Source organism: Scyliorhinus canicula, chromosome 14, assembly GCF_902713615.1.
Source record: "Scyliorhinus canicula chromosome 14, sScyCan1.1, whole genome shotgun sequence".
NCBI classification, from domain to species: Eukaryota; Metazoa; Chordata; class Chondrichthyes; order Carcharhiniformes; family Scyliorhinidae; genus Scyliorhinus; species Scyliorhinus canicula.
This window is the reverse complement of record NC_052159.1, coordinates 60,168,292-60,181,133: the sequence shown is the minus strand read 5'-3', so window position 1 is coordinate 60,181,133 and position 12,842 is coordinate 60,168,292. Positions and strand designations below refer to the sequence as shown.

Sequence of the window (12,842 nt, the reverse complement as noted above, 5' to 3'; positions counted from 1 at the left end):
TGGCAATTAGGGATTATGTGCCGTTCAATCAGAATGGGGAGGTGTCGGCGGGCATTTTTTGGGAAGCACTGAAGGCAGTGGTCCGGGGAGAAATGATCTCATTTATGCTTTGTGCGAATAAGGAATGGAGGGCGGAACTTGACCATCTAGTGAGTGAGATAGTGGAGGTGGACAGGTAATATTTGAGGGTGCCCACCGTGGAGGGATTGGCGAGGAGGAAAAAGTTGCAGGGGCAAGTTGACAGGCTGACAACGGGGAGGGCGGTAGGGCAACTGCGTAGGGCAAGAGGGGTGCAATACGAGTATGGGGAGAAGACGAGCCGCAAGCTGGCGCACCAGCTGCGGAGGGAGGCTGCGTCCAGGGAAATATTGAAGATCCGTACTGGGGCTGGGAATGTGGTGTCGCATCCAGGGAAGATAAATGAGGCATTTAGAGAGCATTACCAGGGACTTTATGAGGCAGACCCAGGAGGAGAGGAGGGGGACATGGGGTGGTTTCTGGACGAGCTGGAATTTCCTCAGGTGGAGGAAGCAAAGAGGCAGGGGTTGGAGGAGCCCCTGGGGCTGAGGGAGGTGCTGGATAGTATCAGGGGTATGCAGTCAGGGAAGGCCCTTGCGCTGGATGGGTACCCAGCAGAAATGTATAAGGAATTTGCGGCAGACCTGGCACCACATCTATTGGGGATGTTTAATGAGGCACTGGAGAAGGGGGAGTTGCCGGAGACGATGAAGCAGGCAGTAATCACACTAATCCCAAAAAAAGGGAAGGATCCGGTGGAATGTGGGTCGAAAAGACCCATATCACTATTGAACACGGATGTGAAAGTATTGGCTGAGTTGTTGGCGGGGAAATGGAGGATTGTGTCCCGGGGATGGTTGCAGAAGATCAAACAGGCTTCGTGAAGGGCAGGCAGCTCGCGAGTAATATAAGATGGCTGTTGAATATGGTGATGAATCCATTGAGAGCTCTGGTACTGGAGGTGGTGGTGTCCATGGATGCAGAGAATGCATTTGATCGGGTGGAGTGGCGGTACTTGTTCGAAGTTTTGGGAAGGTTTGGGCCGGGATTTGTGGTATGGGTGCGGTTGCTGTATATGGCGCGAGGGTGAGGATGAATGATATGAGCTCACAAAGCTTTGACTTACACAGGGGCACGAGGCAGGGGTGCCCGCTGTCGCCGCCGCTGCTGTTTGCGCTGGCCATAGAGCCATTGGCGATGGCTCTCAGGACGTCGACAGAGTGGCAGGGGATAATGAGGGGACAGAGGAAGCATCTGGTGTTCCTCTATGCCGATGACTTCTTGCTGTATGTTTCGGATCCATTGGAGAGCATGGGAAGGATTATGGGCCTGTTCGGGAGGTTTGGTGGCTTCTCGGGATACAAGCTGAATATAGGGAAAAGTGAGGTATTCCCGGTGAATGAGCTGGCATAGCAGGCTAATTTAGGGGGGATGCCATTTACGGTAACGAGGGATAGGTTTAGGTACTTGGGGATTCACGTTGCAAGGGAATGGAGGGGGCTCCATAAGTGGAACTTAACGAAGCTGGTGGAGGAGGACATGGAGGATCTTAAGAGGTGGGATACACTGCACTTAACATTGGCGGGGAGGGTCCAAGTGGTGAAAATGATTATTCTGCAAAGGTTCTTGTTTATCTTTCAGGCTCTCCCGATGTTTATACCAAAGGCCTTTTTTCGGAAAGTGGACACAATCATCTCTGACTTTGTATGGGCGGGGAAGGTGCCGAGATTGGGGAGGACCCTGCTACAGAGGCAGAGACAGCAGAGGGGGTTGGCGTTGCTAAACGTGCTTCATTATTATTGGATAGCGAATGTGCACAAGGTGCGGCGGTGGTGGGAAGGAGAAAGGGTAGAGTGGGTTAGGATGGAGGAGGAATCTTGTAAGGGGTCTAGTTTGAGAGGCTGTGGACGTGAGCATTGCCAATAGCTCCGAGTAGGTATTCAGGGAGACCAGTGGTGCAGTCCATGGTGAAGATATGGAATCAGCTGAGGAGGCATTTTAGGGTGGAAGGGATGTCGTTGCTAACACCGCTGGGGGAGATGGATAGTGTATCCAGGAGGTGGAGGGAAGTGGGGCCCGTCAAGGTGAGGGATTTTTATTTGGAGGAAGGGTTTGCCAGTCTGGAGGAGCCAAGGGAGAGGGTAGAGCTGCTGAGGGGGAGTAAGTTCAGGTATCTACAGGTTAGGGACTTTGCATGAAAGGTCTGGATTGCCTTTCCCTTGATTGCCGGGGTACCCTGCTGGAGCAACTGCTGCTTCCGGATGTGGAAGGGGAGGGAAGAATTGGGGATATATTTAAGTGGCTGAGGGAGCAGGGAGGTGAGCGAGTGGTGAAGATCAAGGAGAAATGGGAAGTAGAGTTGGGAATGGAGATCACTTGGGCGAGTATGGAGTGAGGCACTGTGTCGGGTAAACGGGACCACCTGTTGTGCAAGGATGAGCCTGATACAGTTTAAGGTGGTGCACAGGGTGCATATGACTCGGGCGAGAATGAGTGGGTTCTTTCAGTGGATAGCTGTAGAGTGTGAGAGTTGTGGGCGGGGGCCAGCGAATCAGGCGCACATGTTTTGGGGTTGTGAAAAATTGTGAAGATTCTGGGCGGGAGTGTTCGCGGTCTTAGCCAGGAGTGGAGGAGGGAGTGGACCCGGACCCTTTGGTGGCAATATTTGGGGTTTCAGAGAAGCTGGAGCTCATGGAGAGGAGGAAGGCCGATGTCTTGGCCTTCGCCTCTCTGATTCCACGGCGACAAATTTTGCTAGAGTGGTGTTCGGCATCGCCACCGGGGGAAGTAGCATGGCTGGGTGACCTGTATGACTTCCTGCGGTTGGAGAACATAAAGTATGAGTTAAGGGGCTCAGCAGGGGTGTTTGAGAAAAGGTGGGGGATGTTTGTGACCGTGTTTGAGGAGCTGTTTGTCGCAGGGGGGTGGGGGGGAATGTGTGATGGGGAGGGATGAAAAAGGAGAAAAGTCTGTACAAACTGTATAGTTGATTGTGGGAAGAATGTTTCCCAGGGTGTTTATTTGCTGTAACCTACTTTGATACAAGTTTGAATAAAATGCGTTTTTAAAAAAACCCACTGCAATGAAGTTACTGCGAAAAGCCCCTACTCGCCACATTCCACCGCCTGTTCAGGTACACGGAGGGAGAATTCAGAATGTCCAATTCACGTAACAGCATGTCTTTCGGGACTTGTGGGAGGAAACTGGAGCACCCGGAGGAAACGCACGCAGGGGAGAACGTGCAGACTCCACACACACACTGACCCAAGCCGGGGACCCTAGAGCTGTGCCATTATGGTATTGAATGGCGGAGCAGGCTCTCTTCTGCTACTATTACTTACGAACATAAGGCTTAAGAGCAGGAGTAGGCCATTTAGTCCTTTGAGCCTGCTCCACCATTCAATATATAATACTTATACTCAATACTTGTATCCTCATTGAAGCAGAAAATGACAAATGCAGTACACCTTCAATACCACATTGAAAGTTCAGCCCACTAGAAGCCACAACTTTTTAACTTGAGTGTTAATATTCTGATGACACAAAAACTTGGGATTAAAATGCCTGTAGGCTATCGAAGAAAAGGAATATTAAAAGAGTAGAGTTCCAATTTGTGGAAGAATGAATTGAGTGAGCTCTAATGGAAAGAGTTTTGAACATGTGAGGATGTAGAAAAGCGAACACAAAGTAGGGCTCTAAACCTGAAGTTTAGAAGGAAAAGTACTAAAGTTTAACGGGCCAATGACCACATGGCAAGAAAGATGAATGGAAATAGAAAAGAGCAGGTTAGAATTGAAACACAGGTTTCATTCCCCCGGATAATATAGAAATAGTGTAAAAGCAAAGTGAGGCTAAAGTTAGAAATGAGAAAGAAATTGCAGCTTTACCTTTACAATGCTATTTTTCTGTTTCAGGAAATCAATCACTTCCTTTCAGTAAGCTCCTGCGATTCATTACCATTAACTAGGCTTGTGGGATTAAATGATCTAAAACAACAACTGGAACTGCACAAAGCAGATGTTAAAAATCTGTTGAAAGAATATCAAGGTAGTTTTTATACATTCTTATTGTCTAGCAGCCCTGACGTTAGCATGGCAAATATTGTTGACCAAGTTGCAATAACGTTAGGTTTAAAAAAGGGTTGTAAAGTCACTGTATGAGGATGTTCAACTGTATCAGTAATTTGAACCTGCATACAGCACTATTACTCACAGAATCTCAATGGCTGAGATAGCTGACGTGGGCATTAAGTCTGTACCTAATTTATAATGAGTATTTGCTCTAAATAAAGAAAAGTGCAATTAAAGTAATTGAAACATTGGGTGGAATTTTAAATGTGTTCCCAGCCCACTACCTGGTGGATAGGTTAAATTATTAAAAATTAGGGCAGCATGGTGGCGCAGTGGGTTAGCCCTGTTACCTCACGGCGGCGAGGTCCCAGGTTCGATCCCGGCTCTGGGTCACTGTCCGTGTGGAGTTTGCACATTCTCCCCGTGTTTGTGTGGGTTTTGCCCCCACAACCTAAAGATGTGCAGAGTGGCTGGATTGGCCACTAAATTGCCCCTTAATTGGAAAAAATGAATTGGGTACTCTAAATTTTTTTTTTTAATTCTTAAAAATGGAACTGCAGCCCTTGCGTGCTGCAAACGTGCTTACTTGTGGTTTAACATTGGTAGGGTGGGGATGGAATAAGAACCTGCTTTCGAGTCGCTTGGCAATGATTATATGTTGACCAGGCTTTGTGCCTCCGATTTTGTCAGAAATTTGAAATTCACTCAATCCAACAGACATTGGAAGGTGCAAACTTCTAGATCCAGTAGGTAAGTGGCTTTTCAGCGCTGTTTGTGAGCCACAAAAAGCAGAGCTACTGCTGTCAGGGGGCCCCAAATAATCATAAGAGCATACCTGCAGGGAGCTACCTCCATAGTCAGCCCCACTCCCACTGTCCCATCAATCTTTCCCTTCTCTGTGATCTAATTTCACCTACTGCATCAATCACCCCCACCCCCAGGAAAATGATACCCCGTCCTTCCCTCTTTCTTTTCCTTTGTTTTCGGCAGTAACCATCTGGGAGTTATTAGAATGGCGTAAAATAAATTCTACTGAGATCTTGCTTCCATTTGCCAGGATCTCCGCCTTTCCAGAATTTCTACTGGCAGACCACCCCTAGTTTCTACCCCACCTCCCTGCAAATATTGGGGCCAGTGTTACTGTACATAATCTAGTTTTGTGGTGCCAAAAACATGAGTCAATTCCTAAAAGTGTTTTTTCAGGGAAGCTTCATTATATATGTATTTGTAAGTTTCAACACAACTGTTACTTTTTTCAGTCAGCAGCTATTACCATGGCTTTTACCTCGACAGTTTCCCCATGATTCTTTCCACAACAATGTCCCAGCTCGATGAAGAAAAACGGATGACTACATGGTCAGTTTTTCCAGAAAACCAGGTTTCCACTGTTCCAGTAGCAGTGAATATATATGACTGTTTTCAATACATTATGGAATTTTGTATCCTATAATGTGTAGAAACTTTTTCGTGAGGTTCAGTGCTACGGGTTATAGTTCATGTGTTAAAACCAAAAGTATGAAACATGTTGCTAGGATTGATTGATTAAACATTTTTAATATTTCTCTTCATCAGATGACCCAGAGTCCAGTGTTCTGGTGAAACTAGTTGTAAATCTTTTGCAGTTGTGCAAATCTGCTACTAACCACCCTGCTGGAAAAGAAATTCTTGGTGAGTATTTAATTAGCTCTTATTCAATAGATTCTCTAAGATAAACCTTGATTGTGAACTAAGGTGTTTACTTGTGAATTATACCTACGTTCTCCTTTCTGTTTAGATTGAATTACCCACTGATTAACTTTTTAAAATAATACTAAATAAGGACAAACAAGTTCAAGCAGGTAGATGCCAACTTTAGGACAGTAGTTGGTTCTTCTCACAGAATGATGAACACTAGATTTAATAGTGCAGTCCAAGCAATCAATCTTTTGAGAACCAATTGAATGTTGCACAATGCGGCTGCAGAATCGCGTCCTTTGAGTTATATTGATAGATTGGCGTGGGTTCTTCATCTTAGAAAAGAGGATGGTCTCGAGGTGATTTGATGGAAGTTTTCAAAATCATGAGGGGTCTAAGCAGAATAGATAGAGACAAACTGGTCTCATTCACAAAGAGTCAAGACCAGAGGACACAAATTTAAAGTGATTGACAAAAGAACCAAATGCAAAATGAGGAAAAACGTTTTTATGCAGCATTCTGGAATGCACTGCCTGAAATGGTGGGTGGGTAGTGGGAGGGGGAAAGCAGATTCAGTTGTAGCTTTTGGATAATCATCAGAAGGGAAATATTTTTTTGCAGATCCTAAGGGAAAGGGCAGGAGGGTAGGATTAGCTAAATTACTCTTGCAGAGAAGCCTGAAATGCATTCTAGTGAATTACCCTCAGTTGTGTGCAGTGAAGACTGAGAAATGGATTGAGATGACTCTGAACCATCTCATTCAACAATAGCTGCTGATTGAAATGCAAGTAACATACTGATGCAGGAAAAGATACACTTTTAAAGATGTAGTTGACATGTTGCTGAGACACCAACTTTACACACCCGAGAGTGATTGGTGTTTGAGATTCGCTGCCTGGTTGGGGAGGCTGAAATCCTCAACTCAAAGGTACCTGCATCTGCACCTAAAATGCTGTAACCTGCAAGGCCACAGACCAGTTGCTGGAATGTGGGATTAGGCTGGGTTGCCAAATACGACGGGCTGAATGGTTTTTTTCTGTGCCATAACCTTTCTATGGTTCTACTCTACAATTTGACTCCAGAAGCATTTGGTACATTGGGTGCAATGCTGAAAAGGGTGCTGTTTAAGATCTGTATCGGCTCTAACTGAATTACCAAATCAGGCTCAGGCAGTGCAGTGTCTACGTTTGCAGTTATATATTCAGCATAAAGGCTTATAAAATGGCTTATTGCTAGTTTTGGATTATTTAGTTTGTAATAATTACCATATAATTGAATATATATTTCTCATATATGTTATGATTTCAGAAGCTGCAGGAAATTGTTTGGGAGAAATGGGTCCAATTGATTTTTCCACCATTACCTTACAACGCAAAAAGGACGAATTTCATTGCAAAGCAACAGAACTGTTTAAAGAAAAAAAATTTAAATTAGTTTTCATTCTCCTAAGTGTAATTAATAATGCCCTCATTGATCAATGGTGAGTATGTACAGATATTGAAACAAAGCCAAAAGAAAATAAACACTTTGTAGATCTCTAGCCAAATTGCTTTGTGATCTGCATTCTATTCAAACTGTTCACCAAATTAATTTATACTTCTTTTTAATGAATATTCTTTTGTTGTGAATTGCACTGTTTATTGTACAGTATTTAACTTATTTTTATCCCATTTTATGATGGACAATTTGTAAGGGTAACATTCGAGACATGGACAATTGCATTATAATCAGAACAATGCTCATAATTGCTTTTATTAGGCATGCTTGCATGTTTTCCTGCTTGTATTATATTTATTCACATACATGTAATAATATGATCAAAATATTAGACTTACACTTACAAGACAAGTTTGCAGTAATCCTGCTGTAACTGCTAATTCTTTAATCGAGAAATTCGCCTGCATAAAATCATAGAATAGTTACGGCACAAAATGAGGCCATTCAGCCCGTCATGTCCGTGTTGTATCTCTGAAAGGGCAACTCACCTGTCTGAAGAAGAGCCTTAAGGACTCAAAACATTAACTCTGTTCCCCTTCCCACAGATGCTGCCAGACCTGCTGAGCTTTTCCAGCATCTTCTGTGGGATTTTCAGGTTTCCAAACTCTACAGTATTTTGCTTTTATTTTCCCATCCTCTCCCTTTTCCCAGTAGACATGCAAATTGTCTCTCTTCAGATAATTATCCAGTTCTCTTTTGAAGGTGACAATTGAAACTGCCTCCACCACACTCTGAAACAGTTAATTCCAGATCCTAACCACTTACTGTTTAAAGGTTTTTCCTGATGTATTTTGGCAGTCGCCTTAAATAAGTGCCCTTTGTTCCCTTTGGAGGAGGATGAAAACCAGTTTCTGTCCACTCTGTCCAGATTCCTCATAATTCTGAGCTCCTCTATTAAATCTCCTCTTAATCTTCCCTTTGCCAAGGAGCCCCAGCTTCTCCAAGCTGTCTGCGTAACTGAAGCTCCTCTTTCCTGGAACCATTCTCAGGAAGCTTTTCTGTACCCTCTTTTTAATGCTTCAAATCCTTCCTAAAGTGTGGTTCTAAGAACTGGACACAATTCCCTAATTTAGGCTGAACCAGTGTTTTATGCAGGTTTGTCTTAACTTACTTGCTTTTAAGCCCAGGATTCCTTATGCTTTATTAATCGATTTCTCAACCTGCTCTCCCACCTTTAATGATTTGTGCATTTATACTCTCAGGTCCTCCTGCTCTGCACCCCCTTTAGAATTGTACCCTTCATTTATTTTAGCCTCCCCTCATTTGTTTTACCAAATTGAATCATTTCACATTTCTTTACATTAAATTTCATCTGCCATTTGTCCGCCCATTTCAATTAATTGCTCGGTACATAGCCGCCCCGAGGTGACCAGTCACTTAACCAGATCATTAATTCCCCCTCTGTAGTTTGCTGGCTCAGCAGAAATTAGGCCCATGGCTTAATATCTGGTACATGGCAAAGCCCTTCATTCAGGCACCAGATTGATACTTGCCTCCTGTTTGTGCCCAAAAATGCATGCTTGAACTTCTAGTCCGTGATCAGAACAGAGATAATGACTTCATTACCAATGTTGGAGAAATTACAGTTTTGAATGATGTGCTTGTTTCTGTGGGGTTAAGTCTCTTAAATTTCATTCTTGAGGGGAATTGTTTTACCCCCAGCTTTATATCCCACTTTATAATATTCTCCATTTAACTTCAATGAAGAGGCAAGTTGGGTGGGGTGTAAAATTAACATTCCATCCAATCGCATTAGTTTATCGATGGGCAGTTCAGATTAAAATTGACTCCATAGTTTCATCTCCGTTGAAACAATTAAGATTGTTTTTGGCTTTCACCAACGTACTCGCTACAGTTTTGAAATGATGTCAAGAACCTATCTAATAAAATAAGTGACTGGTCACCTTGGGGTGGCTATGTACCGAGCAATAAAAACCTATAAAATGTGCTTGCTTGTTCTCAAGATGTGGGGTGATACCGTTAAGGCTGTACTTATTTATTATGTGACCCTCACTGTTCTGGTTAAGTGGTGCCAGACCTTCTGTTGAAATTAAAGTGGAAGCATTAATCACATGGCTTCCTTCACCCTCGGGTGATGTCAGTAGCCTCTGACTGTCCGAGTGGCTGGGATGGTTCATGCTGTTCTTAGGTTTGAAGTAAACAAAATGTCACAGAAAAGCATTTGGCTCGCTGATTTCACGTTGCATATCCAGTTTTTATTCTCGAAAACTACCCATCACGATAAAATATAAAAACAACCAGAGATTCGTGGCCTGACCACACCTTATTTTGGCCTGTGATACAGCGTGCCATAGCAGGAGAGTTAACACAGCTTTAATTCAGTTTTGAATCTCGGCCTTGCTATTTGAGGAGAAGTTGCAGAATGGATTCTCTCTCTCCTCTTTCCCCCACCCCCCCGATCTCTCAAATAGAATTAGATGATTTGTCAATGTTTAGAAGTCTTATGCACCAAACTCAAGAGTTACATTAACTTGTGAACCTAGACAGTAGATTGGAACCCCAGTGTGCTGCACCATCAAATTATAAAAAGCAAATTCAAGTTTGTTTTCTGCATTTAATGAACAGTTCATCTTAACTGTGTTGCCATATGCAAATCCAGGGTAACGGCCAGAATCTCCCCCTCCAGTCAGAGAATTAGAGGGGCAGTCAATCAGGTGCCCCCTGACAACCAGTTCAGAATGAGTCACATGATGTGATTTCAAACAGCTTATAGTCAAACCTAAAGATTGTTGTTAGTCATTTTACAGAAACCTCTTGGTATGCGAAGGTGCATGGAGTGGAAGAGAACTGAAAAAAAATCAAATAAGTGTAGAAAGATGTACTCAAAAGGTTGATTGATTAAATTTCATTATGTTTAAGGGATGACCAATTAGTTTTTACAATATTATCTTTTCTATTCTTTTCTGCAAGCATCGAAGTTCGCTTTGCAGCAGCTACTTGTGCAAAGAACATTCTTGCTACACAGTCAGGTCACCAGTTCTGGGAACAGAGTAAAAATGACCCCAACGGTCCTGATCCTATGCTAATGTATTTACAACCATTCCGAACAGCCAAACAAAAGGTAATCATCCGACAACCCTGTGAACCATGTCATTCTAACAGTAGAATTGATATTACTTTCTGAAGCTACATCATATTTGATCCATGTATGATGACCAGCAACTAACAGTTTAAAACAGGAGTAGGAAGCGTTATTTGAAGTTCAGTTGATAATGGTGTTGTGTAGACTGTCCTGCAGATTAGGAAAACTCCTGATTCAGTCGATGAGTGGACTGTAACAATGGATGATGAGTGCTTTGAGTCAACCATTGCTCTTCCCATTCCTATGCTGAACTGGGAGAAAGTCATCCAGATTCCTGATGGTTATGTGATGGTCCCTCTGGGAATATCATAGAAATTTAAGCACAGCAGAAGGCCATTTCAAGTCTTTACGAGTTGAGCTTTATACTTCAATATAATTTCCCTAGTTATTTTGCATATCTTAAATGTTTCAAGTTTTTAATATATTACTGTCTAAAAATATTTGATTGACTTTGTTTCAATAGCTAGTTGTAATGTTTACCACATTTTAAATCTGACCTCCCTTCTATGCTTTTGGTACAAACCCTAAATGTATGTTTTCTCTCATCAACAGATTAAGTGGAAAAGTCTCCAATTGGTTATCTTTTAAATCCTTTCATAATTTTGAACATTTCTGTAAACACTTCCTTAACCTTTCCTGCTCCAGAAATATAGTCCTCCTTTTTCATCATAAATTTATCCTCAAATCTCTAGCATTATTTCAGTGAGTCTGTGTTTGACATTTTCTCCAGTTGCAATATCCTTTTTATAATGGGCTAAGCAAGACTGCTCACAGTACTCCAGTGATGACCTAAAAACTATGATAAAATCCCCGTAGATACTTTAAAAAAAATTAATTAGGATTTGGGTTTATTGTCACGTGTACCGAGGTACAGTGAATAGTATTGTTCAGTGTACAGTCCAGGTAGATCGTTCCATACATGAAAAACATGGGGCATATGATAAATGCGCAACATAAATACATGGATTGGGATTCTCTGACCCCATGGGGGCTCGAAAATCGGGCCCCGATGCCGGTTTTACCATTCCCTGGCGCCGTTTTTCGGGCATCGCGGGATCGCCGCATCGTTGGTCGGGGGCCGTTGACAACGCCGCCAGCGATTCTCTGGGCCACAATGGGCCGAGTGGCTGATGAGTTTGGCCGAGTCCCGCCGGCGTGGATTACGCACCTCCCACACGGCGGGACCTGGAGGGGGGAGCGGGAGGATCTGACCATGGGGGGGTGGGCCACGGTGGCCTGGCCCGCGATCGGGGCCTACCGATCGGCGGGAGGGCTGGTTCCTTGGGGGCCTACTTTACTCTGCGCCGGTCCCCCACAGGGCTCCACCATATTGCCTGGGGGCCGGTGCAGAGAAGGGAACCCCCACGCATGCGCGGAAATACACCGGCCGTTCTGCAATTTCGAGGGCCGTTTTGCGCCTGCTGGAGCTGCGGGACCACTCCAGTGGCAACCTAGCCCCCTAGAAAGGGGAGAATTCCTCACTTTCGGGGGCCGTTGGCGCCGGTTTTCATGCCGGTGTGGGGACATAGCCCCATTATTAGAGAATACCGTCCATAGATACCGACATCGAGTGAAGCATAAGGAGTGTAGTACTACTCAGTAGAGAAGATGCGTGGAGAGATTAGGTCAGTCTGTGAGAGAGTCTGATAACGGCGGGGAGGAAAGCTGTTTTGAATCTGTTAGTGCGTGTTCTCAGACTTTTATATCTCCTGCCTGAAGAAAGAGATTGGAAGAGTAAATAACCTAGGTGGGAGGGGTCTTTGATTATGCTGCCCACCTTCCCAAGGCAGTGGGGGGTGCAGACAGAGTCAATGGATGGGAGACGTGTTTGACTGGGCTGTGCTCACGACTGTCTGTAATTTCTTATGGTCATGGACCAACCGGTTGCCATACCAGGCTGCGATGCAACCTGATAGGATGCTTTCTATGGTGCATCTGTAAAAATTGGTGAGAGTCAATGTGGACATGCCAGATTTGCTTAGTTTTCTGAGGAAGTGGAGGTGATGTTGTGCTTGATTGTAGCGTCGACATGGGTGAACCAGGATAGATTGTTGCTGATGTATACACCTAGGAATTTGAAACTGCCAACCATCTCCACCTCAGCACCATTGATACAGACAGGGGTGTGTACAATAGTTCGCTACCTGAATTCAATGACCAGCTTCTTAGTTTTGCTGGCGTTAATTCCCAAACAACCGCTGATGAAGGAACTGATGGACATGATTTCACTTTTTAAAATTTTACTATAATAGTCAAATGCAAAATCAACATAAAATTAAGTATATTTACTGACAAATTATATTTCAATGGAAAAAATTCATTTTAAATAGTCAATACAATAAAGGCAATTCTCACAAATGTCCCAACATCACTCCCAGTACATATGTGGCACACACGTAGTTCCATCGTTCATTAAACTCTTCCTCCTATATGGAGGGTCTCTCGTTTTTCTCACTCATTGGATTTGCCCTTGAGTCACT

General features: G+C 43.8%; 1 protein-coding gene across 5 annotated transcripts in view; it reads left to right on the top strand.

The window, feature by feature from the left end:
- The window catches only part of atm (ATM serine/threonine kinase), a 215,734-nt gene that overhangs the window by 117,172 nt on the left and 85,720 nt on the right, over positions 1-12,842 (top strand). For 4 of the 5 annotated variants that reach the window (XM_038818310.1, XM_038818311.1, XM_038818312.1 and 1 more), the window contains exons 32-35: positions 3,933-4,065; positions 5,661-5,756; positions 7,071-7,242; positions 10,191-10,341. In XM_038818310.1, coding sequence (XP_038674238.1) covers positions 3,933-4,065; positions 5,661-5,756; positions 7,071-7,242; positions 10,191-10,341 — 552 coding nt within the window. Of the gene's footprint in view, positions 1-3,932; positions 4,066-5,347; positions 5,445-5,660; positions 5,757-7,070; positions 7,243-10,190; positions 10,342-12,842 lie in introns of those variants that run through there. The other variant, XM_038818314.1, reaches the window with a different exon arrangement.